This window comes from Sinohyriopsis cumingii, chromosome 1 (genome assembly GCF_028554795.1).
Source record: "Sinohyriopsis cumingii isolate HCF-2022 chromosome 1, ASM2855479v2, whole genome shotgun sequence".
NCBI lineage: Eukaryota > Metazoa > Mollusca > Bivalvia > Unionida > Unionidae > Sinohyriopsis > Sinohyriopsis cumingii.
Window position 1 is genome coordinate 34672445 of NC_142961.1, and position 14871 is coordinate 34687315.

Consider the following 14871-nt stretch of genomic DNA (forward strand, 5'->3'; position numbering starts at 1 on the left):
GATGGATGTAATGGCAGCCATACTGAATGTCTGATGCAAAAGTTTCATTAAGTGTCAAATCTTATAGTAAGAACCCCAGATCAATATGGCTATATGGTATGCAAGATCTTTTGTAGGAAGTGGTGAAAATGAATGCATGCACTAATCATAAACAGTACTAACAGTCACATGATTACACTGAACAAAAGGCCTTAAGTGACAAATCTGCACCATTTCAATTATTATTTTTATGTAAGTTCTGGATCAGTGAACACCTAATCATCACAGGCAGAAACTGACAGACTAAATGCAAGCTGCACTACATCATCATCCAAGTGTCAAAGAAATAGTGCTGAAAGCACACACAAAAATGGTCACTGTGGCATGAAAAGGATGGAGACATACAACCGGTGTAATGAGATGCATTTCTGAAGTGTAATGCCCTTACCAAGTTTCATTTTAGTGAACACATTAAACTCAAAGAAATGAACTTAAATGCAAAAGACTTAACATTTACACCAACAATAACATTCACAATGCCACTAAAATAATCATTATGTCTCACTGACATTTCACAAATAATATTAAATGACTTTCTTAAACAGTGGGCATGGTTATATTTATCATGGCAATAATGCAATTAATTGAATAGTATTTTTTAATATTAAATGTGATGATCAGGTGATACTGTAAATAAAATAATTCAATCAAATTAAAAATAGAGACACATCAAGTACAAGCATAATTTATTTGACATTCTTCTTTGATAAAATTTCAGTACAAAAAAATCATAAAATTACCTGATACAGGTTTTTATGTTGCCATATAAAACTGCATACATATCCAACTGCGAAAAACACAAACCCTGATTTACCATCACATAATACGCTGGGAGAGCAGGGTCTATGTTGTTTGTTTTACTGATTAGGTCAAACAAACTACATTCACCCTGATCTTCTGGTGCATTATGGGACATCAGATCTGTGTCTATGCAGTTTGCAGATAGATTTAACTTACACGAGTATATGATACACAATCATTATTTAAAACTGAATGCTATTATTAAACTTTCTTGCATTTATTATTTGTTACCATTCACGTACATTCACACTGAAGCTCATTTATAACAGACACAGAGAAACCCACCAAAGGTGGTATGGCTGGACTGCAAACCCACTAATATGTCATAGTGACCTAACATTCACTGATGCCTGAAATATTCCTCAGCTGACATTGATATACCAAGTTATGTGACTCCACAAAATAACCTAAATGCAAAAGCTAACTCAAGTGTTGATACCAGATGAAGAATGGATAAATAGAAACCATGATTACATAGGCCAGAACTATTTGGTTATATGATGGATAAATAGAAACCATGATTTCATAGGCCAGAACTATTTGGTTATATGATGGATAAATAGAAACCATGATTACATAGGCCAGAACTATTTGGTTATATGATGGATAAATAGAAACCATGATTACATAGGCCAGAACTATTTGGTTATATGATGGATAAATAGAAACCATGATTTCATAGGCCAGAACTATTTGGTTATATGATGGATAAATAGAAACCATGATTACATAGGCCAGAACTATTTGGTTATATGATGGATAAATAGAAACCATGATTTCATAGGCCAGAACTATTTGGTTATATGATGGATAAATAAAAACCATGATTACATAGGCCAGAACTATTTGGTTATATGATGGATAAATAGAAACCATGATTTCATAGGCCAGAACTATTTGGTTATATGATGGATAAATAGAAACCATGATTTCATAGGCCAGAACTATTTGGTTATATGATGGATAAATAGAAACCATGATTTCATAGGCCAGAACTATTTGGTTATATGACCAGAAATTAATCCAGTAAATCAATTTACTTGTTTGAAAGGCTTTGTATACCATATACACTTCTGTTTAATGTGTGTGAAACAGGATTGACCCAGATCTGATGTAGCACAATGTGCTGGGAGATTAGTGTCGGTGCTGTTTATTTTATGTATGACTTGAAGCGAACTGTGATGACTATAATACACCAAAATATTACATAACAACAAATCTGAATAAACCTGATGGAAGTTGGCTTCAGATCATACACACAGAAGAACTGCACAACATGAGAGGAAAATTTTCTAAACAAATTACATATATCAGACTAAATTGCTTATACAATTTTATACAATTTTCATACAGACATAAACCAATTACATATGTCAGACTAAATTGCTTATACAATTTTCATACAGACATAAACAAATTATATATGTAAGACTAAATTGCTTATACAATTTTCATACAGACATAAACAAATTACATATGTCAGACTAAATTGCTCACACAATTTTCATACAGACATAAACAAATTACATATTTCAGACTAAATTGCTTGTACAATTTTCATACAGACATAAACAAAAATGACTGTTTCAACATCTGACTGATCCAGTTATTCCGAGTCTTTTTTTTTTAAAGCTCCAGCAATAATGTGTCAATTAAATTAATATACAATTAAAATGAATGTATTACATACTGAAACTTTCTTTCTTCAATGTATCACTGAACCGTGTTTAAAAAACCTCATCAATGATGGACATGATGGTGCTAATGACTGGAATGATTCCTAAGGAAAAATATACAACTGTTTAATCCCAAGTGAATCATCATTATTGTCTCACTTATATTTTTTGTGTGTGTTTTAGGCAAGACAGTTTAAATTTCTCATAGTTCAAATACGTTCCAGGCAGCAAGACAGTTTTGTGATCTCCTACCATTTATACTCAAACCTGTCTTGAGAGACCACTCCAGCCCCCAAAGTGGACTCTCAAGGCAGGTGGCCTCTCACTGGAGGTCATAAAACTATTTATCATGCATACAAAATATGGTCTTTCATAACAGCAGTCATTCAGGTCAGTTTTCACTTTACTGTAAAATCTGAACAAGAGTGGCATTATGGTTGGGTGCATTTCAACGGGTCCCCACTCACTATAATTTGTTTGGCAGGGCTTTATAAAAAAAGAACTTGTGTTGAGTAACCAAATTTAGAAGAACAGAAATCCTGGACCATAAATCCTCAAATGATAACATGGACTCATTCAAGGTCTTATCAATACAAATTTGTATAATAAATTTAGCTGAAATCCAAAGTTCCTCAGTAAAATTATGGTATGAAAACCAAAGTAGGACCACCCCATTGGCCTAAGAATTAGAGCATCTGCCTTGGATGCATGATGTTGTGGTTTCAAACCCTGGCTGAGTCAAACCAAAGACTTATAAAAATGGTACTAGCAGCTACCTCACTTGGTGCTCAGCATTAAGAGGTTAGTGTTAGTACTGGTCGGTCTGGTGTCAGAATAATGTGACTGGGTGGGACATCATGCTACATGTCTGCAGCATGATACCCCAGTGCTAGACATTACTGTAAAATGTCATACTGCAGACATCGTAGCGATATGACTGAAACTTTGTTAAAGCTACGTTAAAAATCCAAATGACACACCGAGTAAGCACTGGCAATCAGGGGCCATAAGTCCTGTATGAGATGGTGTAGAACACTGGAAATCCAACTCATTCAATGACTCGTCAGTTTAATGGCACATTAAAAATATTGCTGAAATGCAAAGTTCCTAGATTATGCTATGGAAACCTAGTTAGAGAATGAGGAATGAAAAGCCATAACTCCTGTAAAAGATGTTGTGGAATGTTGGAAAACCGAAATAACATAAAGTCTCATCAATATAAATCAACAAGCCAAATTTATTTGAATTCCAAACGTCCGTGGTGGAGATATGCAGTAAACACCAAGGTCAAGAGGAAATACAATGGGATGCAGAAGTTCTGTAAATGGCATAATACAGTTCAAGATGCATTAGGTTGAAATCCAACCAATTATGATCAAGTTATGCTACAGAAACCAAAGTCATTTCTGTGATTCAGGTCCTATTGCAAAGACTAAATCTATTACAAAATTTCAACATTAGTTTGAACAGCCCTGTCTATATTTCTGTCACCCAAAAGAAAACAGTAAATTCCTGGTTTTAACTTTTCAGCTAGGGCAACAATAATTCTAAAATCTCCCTCTGCATTCAGAACTAAGTCCTGACGAATTTTCTTCATTTGATTAGCCCGCATGGGATTCCTTGCTGAATCACTGAAATAAAAGTAATAAAAGGATTCAGGTTCACTACATATAACTTTAGCCGTGACAAAAATGGTTGGTGTACTTGATTATTCCATCTAAGAAGCCACAACTTTAAAAAAAAAGCAAGGAATATCTTAAATAACATGTATGCTTAATATATATATATATATATATATATATATATATATATATATATATATATATATATATATATATATAAGTGGAAGTTTATCAGCACTGCTCTGCATATGCAAATTCTATGGTATAAGAGAGATAACTCTGCAAAGAAAGTAAAGGGAGATCATAATTCCCTTTCAAGATATTGGAGCAAAGCTATGATATTTATTTTTTGTATAACCAGTAAACATTTGAAATCTATAAAAACCAAATTAGGGACACAGAAAATTGGTTAGAAAAATATTTTAGTTTGCTTGTAAAAATCTGAATTTCAGGTAAATCTCAAGGACAGGATTTTTTCCAAAGCTCAAACATATTCCATCACTCAGGATTTGTATTATGTGAGATATTAAGTTCTGTATGGAGATGTTAAAGGAAAACAGAAAATGTGATTCCACTTCCAAAACAATAAACACAACTATCTCACATCTGGCAAAAAAGAAATTATGTGCATTTCAGGTTGGCCGACTATCCCTGTCTTTTGCTGCCAACCTAGCACACACACACCCAATGTAAAAAGAACAAACAGTATTGTAATTGATTTGTGCATGTAACTGAGCCGTTTTTGCCCAGTACTTGAAGCAGTTAATAAATTATATATACAATTTGTTTTCAGTTTTCAGTTTTACCTTAAGAAATTGAAAATAAATAATGGTACAACATGTGGGATGACTGGATACATATGAACACCACTTTATAATTTTCAAAATGTATTTATGGGCCCTGGGTGGCCAAGTGGTCTAAAGTGCTCACCTTTACCAATCACTGCCATCTCACCTGTGTCTGCATGGGTTGGAGACTAGGGTTTGGCCAATGTGGGTATGTGAGAAAGCTTGCCAGTAGCTTTCTGTGGATCAGTGGTTTTAATGGGGGTTTTCCCAGGTTCCTCCTCCACCAGTTATTGTATCTGCCATGTGTAGTCTATCTTGCACTGAGAAATGGTGTTAAACCCAAAATAACAACAAAATATATTTTAAGACTAATGCTGATAAAAATTAGTTATGTACAAGTTATTCTCTTCAGTGTTTTGCTTATTCAGTAAATTCAACAAAGTACTGTGGCACAAAGTCTTTATTCTATTTTACAAGTGGAGGCATTATACTGTTAATTCATTTTTGTGTTAATCATAATTTGTGTTCTTGCAAAAAATTACATTTTTATAATGATTTAAATTTAAAGACTAGGAAAGACATCGGTAGAAGGACCGTTAAGTTTTTAAATTCACGTGTTAACAAAAAACTGGACACATATATTATACAATGTTAATGTGTTGCTAGATGCATAATTCTCTTAAAACTCCATTATAAATTTAAGATAACTGTACAACAGTAGTAAGATACCATTTACATTAATTATTTATGATAAAACAAACAGCTGTTTGATCTTATAAATGAAAAGGAATTTAGACTGATGTGTGGAATAACTCTCAGAGAAATGAATAAGGTGGCAAACTAACCCTGAGATACCTCAACCAGATGATATTTATCCAACAGTCAAACACAATAGCATTTGACAAGAAATCTGTGTTAGTAAGGCTGCCTCTTGTGCAAATTTCTTAATAATTCTATAGATTATTTATAATAGTTGCTTGAAGGTTTCTCATTGTTTTGGCATCTTCATATTTAAAAATAAGACCAGCATAATTTAAATACAAGCCTTTATGACAGAATGCTTTCTGTTATATCTACTCAAATTCTGGAAAGGTTTTTTCAAGAAGACATTATTTCAGGTTTCTATGTTCAGTAACAGCAAGACATGCAGCTTTTGTAAATTTGAAGAATTTTTTTTAAGATTTTTCTGTTGTTTTTTTATTAACAGTGGCTAATCTGATGGTGGGTTGGCATTATCTGTATAAAATTATAAGGCATTCATGCCATAAGATGCTGTCAAATTTGGTCAAATTATAAGATGCCATAAGATGCTGTCAAATTTGGTCAAATTATAAGTTGCCATAAGATGCTGTCAAATTTGGTCAAATTTATAAGTTGTGATAAGATGCTGTCAAATTTGGTCAAATTATAAGATGCCATAAGATTCTGTCAAATTTAGTCAAATTATAAGATGCCATATGATGATTTTTCTGTTTCTAGTAACCACAGCCATTTCTGATGGAAGATCTGCTTCATTTGATCCATACCTGCTAATGGCAGTTTGGGGGGAGTCTGAGACTCACAAAGTGACTTTTGAGGTCCCAATTGGGGTTAGTGTAGCAGCATCATATTATTCAGAATTTTATATATTTATATTTAAATTGGGCAGAATTAGGAATTTTACTATTTTTTATAATTAATGTTCATTGCTAACTGAAATAAGTCACCAACTGCAATTATTATATTGTTCTCACTTTACACACATTTAGCTAATTAGGCAACCTTGAACCAGGATTACCCTAATAGAATAGGTAATAGGCTGAGGGAGACACAGTCCCTACCCTGGAGAGACCATCTTCAGTTATCAAAGGTATAAGAGACAGCTTCTAGATAACACATCTGGTGAATAGATTCAATGTCAGGAAGCAATTTCCAAAAGGAAAATATTTTCCTCCCGCAAATCCAGCATAAAACATGAAGTCAGGTCTTTATGAAGCTGTTAAACAATCATGGAAGGTGGCCTGTTGCACCTTGGCTATAGGTCACACCAGACTGAGCTGAGGCTTTTAGGATGAAAGATCTCTGAGATAAAACCATAGAAGTGTAGATGGAACTCCATCCCAAGGCATGGATGATAACAGTTTGAGAACAGTTTTGCTCATATACAATATCTGTGGTGACTGTCCCAACTTCATGAGACAAGCCCCAAAGTACACTCATTCAGTGTGGGGTTATTTTCCAGTATTTGGAACCATTAATCCACTTTATCCAAGATGACAGTGTCTCTGCTGGTATTCTATCCTTTCCCTTTGTGAAGGGTAAAAGAAGAAATGTTATCTCCCTTGATGCAGCTCATTTCAATTGACCAATTGAACACTGATATAAATATTACTGTGTATGTTGTTATGTATAATTGATTTGTATTAGTTGATGGCTTTTCTTAATAACAGTATGTTATATATAATATATCTGTATTTTGTACCTGACCTTGTCCAAAATCAAGTCCATGTTGTACCTGACAAGTAACATTTATTTAGTACACAAGAGAAAACACACCTAAACATTTCTTCAATTCTGGATTAAATATTCAGATCAATATTAATGGTAAATATGTCTTGATTCTGACCATAGAAACTTCTTGAATAGAAAGTTCCATTAAGTTACTGAGTATTTTCAGAAAATGATAATTGCTGTTGTTGTTGTTGTTGTTGTTGTTGTGGGGTTTAATGCCATTTTTCAGCACATGATAGGCTATGCATGGCAGCCAGTATTAATGGTGGAGGAAGAACCCTGGAAAACCCTGGAAAGAACCACCGACCCATGAGAAACTACTGGCATGCTTTCTCACATATCCACATTTGCCGAATCCTGGACTCGAACCCACGCAGACAGAGGTGAGATGGCAGTGATCCGCAACAGAGAGCACTTTAGACCACTCGGGATAACTGCAACCTAGGCCAAGTAGAGGGAATATAATCTCATTTATCTAAAAATTACTCATTCTTGCCTTAACACATTAACCACTGGTGACGAGTTTAAATGGCAGGAGGTAGTAGCCTACTGCCAAGCTCTGTAGCGTCAAGGTCATGTACGATACACTAAAGTGGGTGGTATTATAGAAAAGTAGACAGATGTAGCTCTACAATGATGCCAAAAAATCTGGAATTTCTAGTTACACTACAAAATACAGAGGGAAAAACCTCACTTTTTGGACCCAATTTTTCTACCCAAAATTTGCCCGTGGTCAGAATCTGATTTTGTGTTTGGATTTTAGACTTTTTGGTCTCAGATCCAAGGCAGACCAGTATGAACTGCAAACAAACGGATGAACCTTTGCAAAAAGCAGGATAAGATGGGCATTTGGAATAAAGAGTGGTCTCGATACGAAAATAATGGGTCCATTGAGCAAAACAAAAACCAACAAATTTTATCATTTTGCTTATGCACAAGCCAAACAGCCAATGAAAAACGATGTTTCTAACACAATCAGGCAATATGTTATTGGAAGATCACCTGGAAGTTGGGGCTTTAGGATTTATTCAGAAATAGCTTTCAAAATGTGTTTCCTACTCGAATTCAGACGAAAACGACGAAAACGTCCAGGGGTTAATGTGTTAACAGTTGAAGCAGAATCATTCTTATGTTGTATACTGTTTTTGATTTGGATGGATTGATTTATTTATTTATTCAAATTATTATTCACTGGAAATACAAAATGCTCCTCAATATTATTTTTGGACTGGAACAATCTGGAATTATATTGAGTTCAGGCAAGAACATTTTGGATTATATTATTGTGATATATAAAAAGATTCTGTGCACACCACCACCCTCTAGGCTACTGGCTCATTAACATGTTTGAGACTACAGGCACATCAACACATTCAATACTGGAACTTATTTGGCATTCGACTTAATTCAGTTGGAACTTTATACATTTGGACTTGTGATAGAACTTCTAGGACTATTTGGGACTTAATTCAAAATACTAATAAGTTCTTTTCAAATTTTCAATTTTGTATTCTAGGGAAATAACTTATTTTTTCTCATTTTTCAAAACTTGTTGGTTTTCACACTTTTCTGTTATTTAGTTTAAGATCATATTTGTAACAATGTTAACAGAATCAAACTACCTTTAATTAGCCTAGTCATTCAAAAACATAATAAAAGATAGTGAGGCAATCAAGTGAGATCATGAATATAACTCTTTCTCACAGATAAGTTCTTTGTGGAAAAGTGAGTTTCTGAGTGTAGTTAAATTAAATTTCATTATTACCTGCAATGAAATCATGGTATCAGTATTTTACTAATAGAACAATTTAAAAAATGAATTTTGACATTGACAGTTGTTTCACAAAATAAATTTCTATAATTTTGGAAAAAAGGAATCTTGTTTAATTGTGAATTAAATCAAATATAGTCCCAGTCACTAGTTATTTTCTTTAGTTATTTTGGATTATTTGGATCCTTAGCAATGTGTGTGTGTGTGTGTGTATATATATATATATATATATATATATATATATATATATATATATTGAAAAGACAACGGTTTTTCTGTTTTATTTGTCTGTCTTGTCTATGTTTTGTATTTGCCTTTGAGAGAGACTCATTAAGAGTCGAAAGCACTTAGGCTAGTTAGATACTAGTTTTGCACTGTTCGTAGTCAGTTTATTACATTTATCTTAACCAATCCCTGACAAACTTGATCCCTTGCTGGATCCAATGCACTTGAAAGGACTGTTATTTGCCATATGATTTGTATTATACATACATACATATATATATATATATATATATATATATATATATATATATATATATATATATATATATATATATATTAAAATGTTAAATATCACATGTGATCATCTTTAAAAACAAAAACAAATAATGACCCAGTCTACTGAAGGCAATCAATCTACCTTTCTGCTTTTACATGCTCAATCAGGCACTCAGCTTTCTTGTACAACAGTCTGTGAAACTGGGTTATGAAGGCCATTCTAACCTCACATGATTCGGGTAACTGGAACATCTGAAATTTTGACAAATAATAGCGTTAATAAACCTAATGTAGCTGTACTTCAAATATATTAATTTGGGCACATTTCATGGGGATGCTCTGAGTGGCCAAGTGGTCTAAAGTGCTCACCATTCTAGGTTACTGCCATCTCAGCTCTGTATGCATGGGTTCTCAGGCTAGGCTAACGTGGGTACCTGAGAAAGCTTGCCAGTAGCTTCTTGTGGGTCGACAGTTCTTCCTGGGGTTTTCCAGGGTTCTTGCACCACCAGTTATACTGGCCACCATGTATAGCCTATCTTGTGATGAAAAATGGTGTTAAACCCTACAACAACAATGACAACATTTCATGGGATTCAAGCAAATGGTATTAACCATACAAAGATGATGTCATAAACAGTGCCACTGTCATGTGTATGCAAATATTAGAAGAGTTAGCTCCCTCTGTCAGTGTTAGCAGCACTCCAGTTCAAAGGTGCATTCTTTCTCTCAATACAGTCACATTTAATAAACTAATGTATGATCGTTTTTTTGCGACTGATTTAACCCTAACAAGTTGTCTGATAATGGGACACAAGGAATGCATGGTGATCATTTCAAAGAAAATCCTGATGTTTTAGGTAGGTAGTCACTTACCTCACACAAAGCATGCTGGAATTTAGACGAAAGTATTAATAATGGATACTGCTAAACTTCATAAGACTAACAGAATCCATCAAAAACATTTATGTGAAAATGGGAAATCCCAAAGATGAGTCAAAATTTGTGGGCAGGAATGAAACTTTGCCAAGTTTCTGCTGATAAATTCTTAATCTGAAGATGGAATTTCCCTATCCCACAACAACACATTAATTCTTAATCTTAGGATGGGATTTCCCCATCCCACAACAACACAAATTCTTAATCTGAGGATGGATTTCCCTACCCCACAAAAACACATTAATTCTTAATCTGAGGAATGGAATTTTTCTATCCCACACCAACATATATGATAGCTTATTTTTCTCACCTGGAAAAATATGTTGGAAAAAATAAATAATTAGTACGGCTATAGATTTATAAATGCAAACATTTTTATGTCAATAAAGACAAAGGACAAAGAATTTAGTCTGCAATGAGAAATTTGGTTTCAGGAAGGACTACTGTTAATAGGCTTGCAAAAAAATGTGTCTTTTCAATATTAACAATGCAAACAATATTGCAGATATTGATGGCATCATAAGCAAAATGATAACACCTATAGTGTCAATGAGTGCACTTAAGTGAGACAGGTGTATTCCACGTCTTTCTCATATCGGCAAACTATATCACTGACACATATGGGAATGAGCTAAAACTCCTGACACACTGTTCACAACAGAAAATCTCAGTATTTAATGTCACAGGCTGTGAATGTGTACCGATGAGAGGTGGGATTATTTTACTTGAATTTCAAAACACCAATCAAAATAACTGATTCTTGAATTTAATAATAAATCCATATTAATATATTCTTACTTTTACAACACAATATCAAAATCTGTTGAATAGACACAGCCATCATTTCATACAAACATATCCATACATATATAAATACAAGGAATTACAAAGAATCAAAGTACTGGGGATACTACTCGCTTAAAGAATTCAAATGATACTTCATCTTATGTCATGGTCCTTGTTATTCTTAACAACATACTACTTTAAATAATCTTATACTGCTTATCAAAATGTTATTTTATTTCTGTCTCACCAAAGAATGTATATTAATATCTACAACACTGTCGGAAAAATTATGAGGCAATTTTCTTTAAGAAGCGTTTTCTACTACTAATTAAGCATCATCACCAGTGGAACCATAAATTGTATCTGTCTTCTGCGAAAGGACATGAAAGTGAATGTACTGGAAGCATGTACTCTCATGACAGAGAGCTTTGTTGTTAAAGATGACAATGAAAATGTGACAATGATGATAATCTATGCATTGAATTTCTACTTATTTTTCAGCAATGATAGCCATATTTGACAGTGGATCTGCAGCCTTCATACAAAATTAGAAAGCTTTTAAGCTATGGTGTTTTGCATCAGATTTGGTCAAATTCTGTTGAGTGGTTTGTGAGTCAGATTTGGTAAAATTTTGTTGAGTGGTTTGTGACAAATTATGTTGAGTGGTTTGTGAGTCAGATTTGGTCAAATTCTGTTGAGTGGTTTGTGAGTCAGATTTGGTCAAATTCTGTTCACTGGTTTGTGAGTCAGATTTGGTCAAATTCTGTTCATTAATTTGTGTTAAGTTGGTTTCATGCTCCTGTTCATCATTATTTGTAAACTTACCTCCGTGAGGAAGTTTTGCACCAACGTGTCAGGGTATGCAGAGGAAGGATAGAGCTCCCTGAAAAACATGATTTTACAAAGGTTTTAAAATAAGACACAAGTCTTCCAAGTGCTTCAAAGATCAACTAAATTTGTGTTTGAAGAATGTGTACCCACCCACCAACCCCAGAAGCTCCTCCATAAAACAACAAAATGTACATCCAAACAGTTTTTAAAAAAAATAAACATACCGATAAAACCTGCATAACCAATGCAAAAAAGCACACAAATTTAATCAGCTCATCTACATATGTATATAATGACCTAATCAGGTCATATATATATATATATATATATATATATATATATATATATATATATATATATATATATATATATACCAAAATGCATACATACATGAATATGAATGTATAAGTAAATATGCAATCCACCATGAATGTTTTTTTCTCTCAATTTCTATTTTTATTTGCATCTGACACTGAATTCAATCCCAGAATTCCATGAAATATATGTGCTGTGACTCATATGAAGTATGGCATCATGCCAAGGGTGTCAGGTAGTATAATACACAACAGTACTGTCTATATTATTCCAAATTGTCTAGAAGCTGTGAAAGACAATATGCAGCTCTGAGATAAAAATATATGATACTTCAGTGTAGCTAAAGCATATTATCTGACAGTTCTAATGCAGGTCAACCATGGGCTGCATATTCACCTAAACCCAATTCCAATCCCAAAACAAAAGAATTTATATGAATATAAATCTGTGATCTATAACAATCACCAAAAATTGGATTTCCTGCATATGGTAGATGCAACCAAGCCATACATCATTATAGGCACAAAGACTTGGCCGAAAACTAGATATATGTAACAACGATACTTTAACTGATGGTTATGAAATCTACTTCAATGACCACCATAAAAATAAGTTGTGTTCAGAGCCATAACCAATGAGCTTTTAAGTTCATAACCACCAGAATTTGCCTTTAGAGCAAAGCAGATGTGGCTTCAGAAAAGACAATAAGATCACAAAAATCTGTCCTTCAATAACTTTAAAGAACATTGGATATTCAAGAAGAAATAATTTAACTTGATAGAATATTAGAATTGAGAATGACTGTAACAGCAATATTATCACTCAAACAAGCATTAACCTACCTAATTGTGACTAGATAAACAATATAGTAGTAACAAAAGAACAAAACAACCCAGATAAAAGCCAACAGTTTGTAAGTATCAGTAATGACTGCAAAATGGAACAAACTGTTGAGGACCCACTAGAACAAATGAAGCATCAGCCATCATTCTAGACTCCTTCCAGCCATCAGTCTAGACCCCTTCCAGCCATTATTCTAGACCCCTTCCAGCCATCATCCTAGACCTATTCCAGCCATCATTCTAGTCCCCTTCCAGCCATCATTCTAGACCCCTTCCAGCCAGCCATCATCCTAGACCCATTCCAGCCATTATACTAGACCCCTTCCAGCCATCATCTTAGACCCATTCCAGCCATCATCCTAGACCCATTCCAGCCATCATTCTAGACCCCTTCCAGCCATCATCCTAGACCCCTTCCAGTCATCATCCTAGTCCCCTTCCAGAAATCATTCTAGACCCATTCCAGCCATCATTCTAGACCCCTTCCAACCATCATCTTAGACCCCTTTCAGCCATTATCCTAGACCACTTCCAGTCATCATCCTAGACCCCCTTCCAGCCATCATTCTAGACCCATTCCAGCCATCATTCTAGACCCCATCCAGCCATCATTCTAGACCCCTTGCAGCCATCATCCTAGACCCCTTGCAGCCATCATCCTGGACCCCTTCCAGCCATCATCTTAGACCCCTTCCAGCCATTATGCTAGACCCCTTCCAGTCATCATCCTAGACCCCTTCCAACCATCATTCTAGACCCCTTCCAGTCATCATTCTAGACCCATTCCAGCCATCATTCTAGACCTATTCCAGCCATCATTCTAGACTCCTTCCATCCATTATCCTGGACCCCTTCCAGCCATCATCCTAGACCCCTTCCAGCCATCATCCTAGACCACTTCCAGCCATCATCCTAGACCCTTTCCAGCCATCATTCTAGACCCCTTCCAGCCATTATCCTGGACCCCTTCCAGCCATCATCATAGACCCCTTCCAAGTTAGTAACCCATTACTGATAAAATGATGCAAAATCTTACTAGGAATAAGCAACCATAGTGTTCAACTTGTGTCAACACAGAAGAGTAAATAATATGCAAAGAAAAATCTTCCTCTAAACTAGATGCACTTGAGAAAAAAGAAAAGAATTAATCAAATGAGAGACTTTGGCATTGATACAGATGCTATGTGATCTGACTTTACAGATCTTATAAACCGTAATGGAGATAAGAATATCATCCATATTTTCCAAGAGGATTCAACAACTACTACAGATTACAAAAAAATGAAGGAATTACTATAACAGACAGACTAAACAGAAAAATGATAAAAAAAGAACAAAAGCCTTTCAGACTTAAGAGCATTCTATCAAATGAAACAAAATGGGCAATATAAGGAATAAATTTCAAGATTAATAAACATCTCATATTTGACAATAGTGATGACATGCGTTAGAGGAAAATAAAGACAATGATGA

The 14871-nt window shown here is 34.4% G+C and overlaps 1 protein-coding gene across 5 annotated transcripts in view; it reads right to left on the reverse strand.

Annotated features, from left to right (window-relative positions):
* Positions 1-708: 708 nt before the first annotated feature.
* Positions 709-14871, reverse strand: part of LOC149806683 (guanine nucleotide exchange factor C9orf72-like) — a 43523-nt gene continuing 29360 nt past the window's right edge. For all 5 annotated transcript variants that reach the window (XM_089956495.1, XM_089956486.1, XM_089956500.1 and 2 more), the window contains exons 7-9: positions 12236-12293; positions 9831-9940; positions 709-4147 (exon numbers count right to left, since the gene is read on the reverse strand). In XM_089956495.1, coding sequence (XP_089812621.1) covers positions 3958-4147; positions 9831-9940; positions 12236-12293 — 358 coding nt within the window. In that variant the 3' untranslated portion in view covers positions 709-3957. The remainder of the gene's footprint in view (positions 4148-9830; positions 9941-12235; positions 12294-14871) is intronic.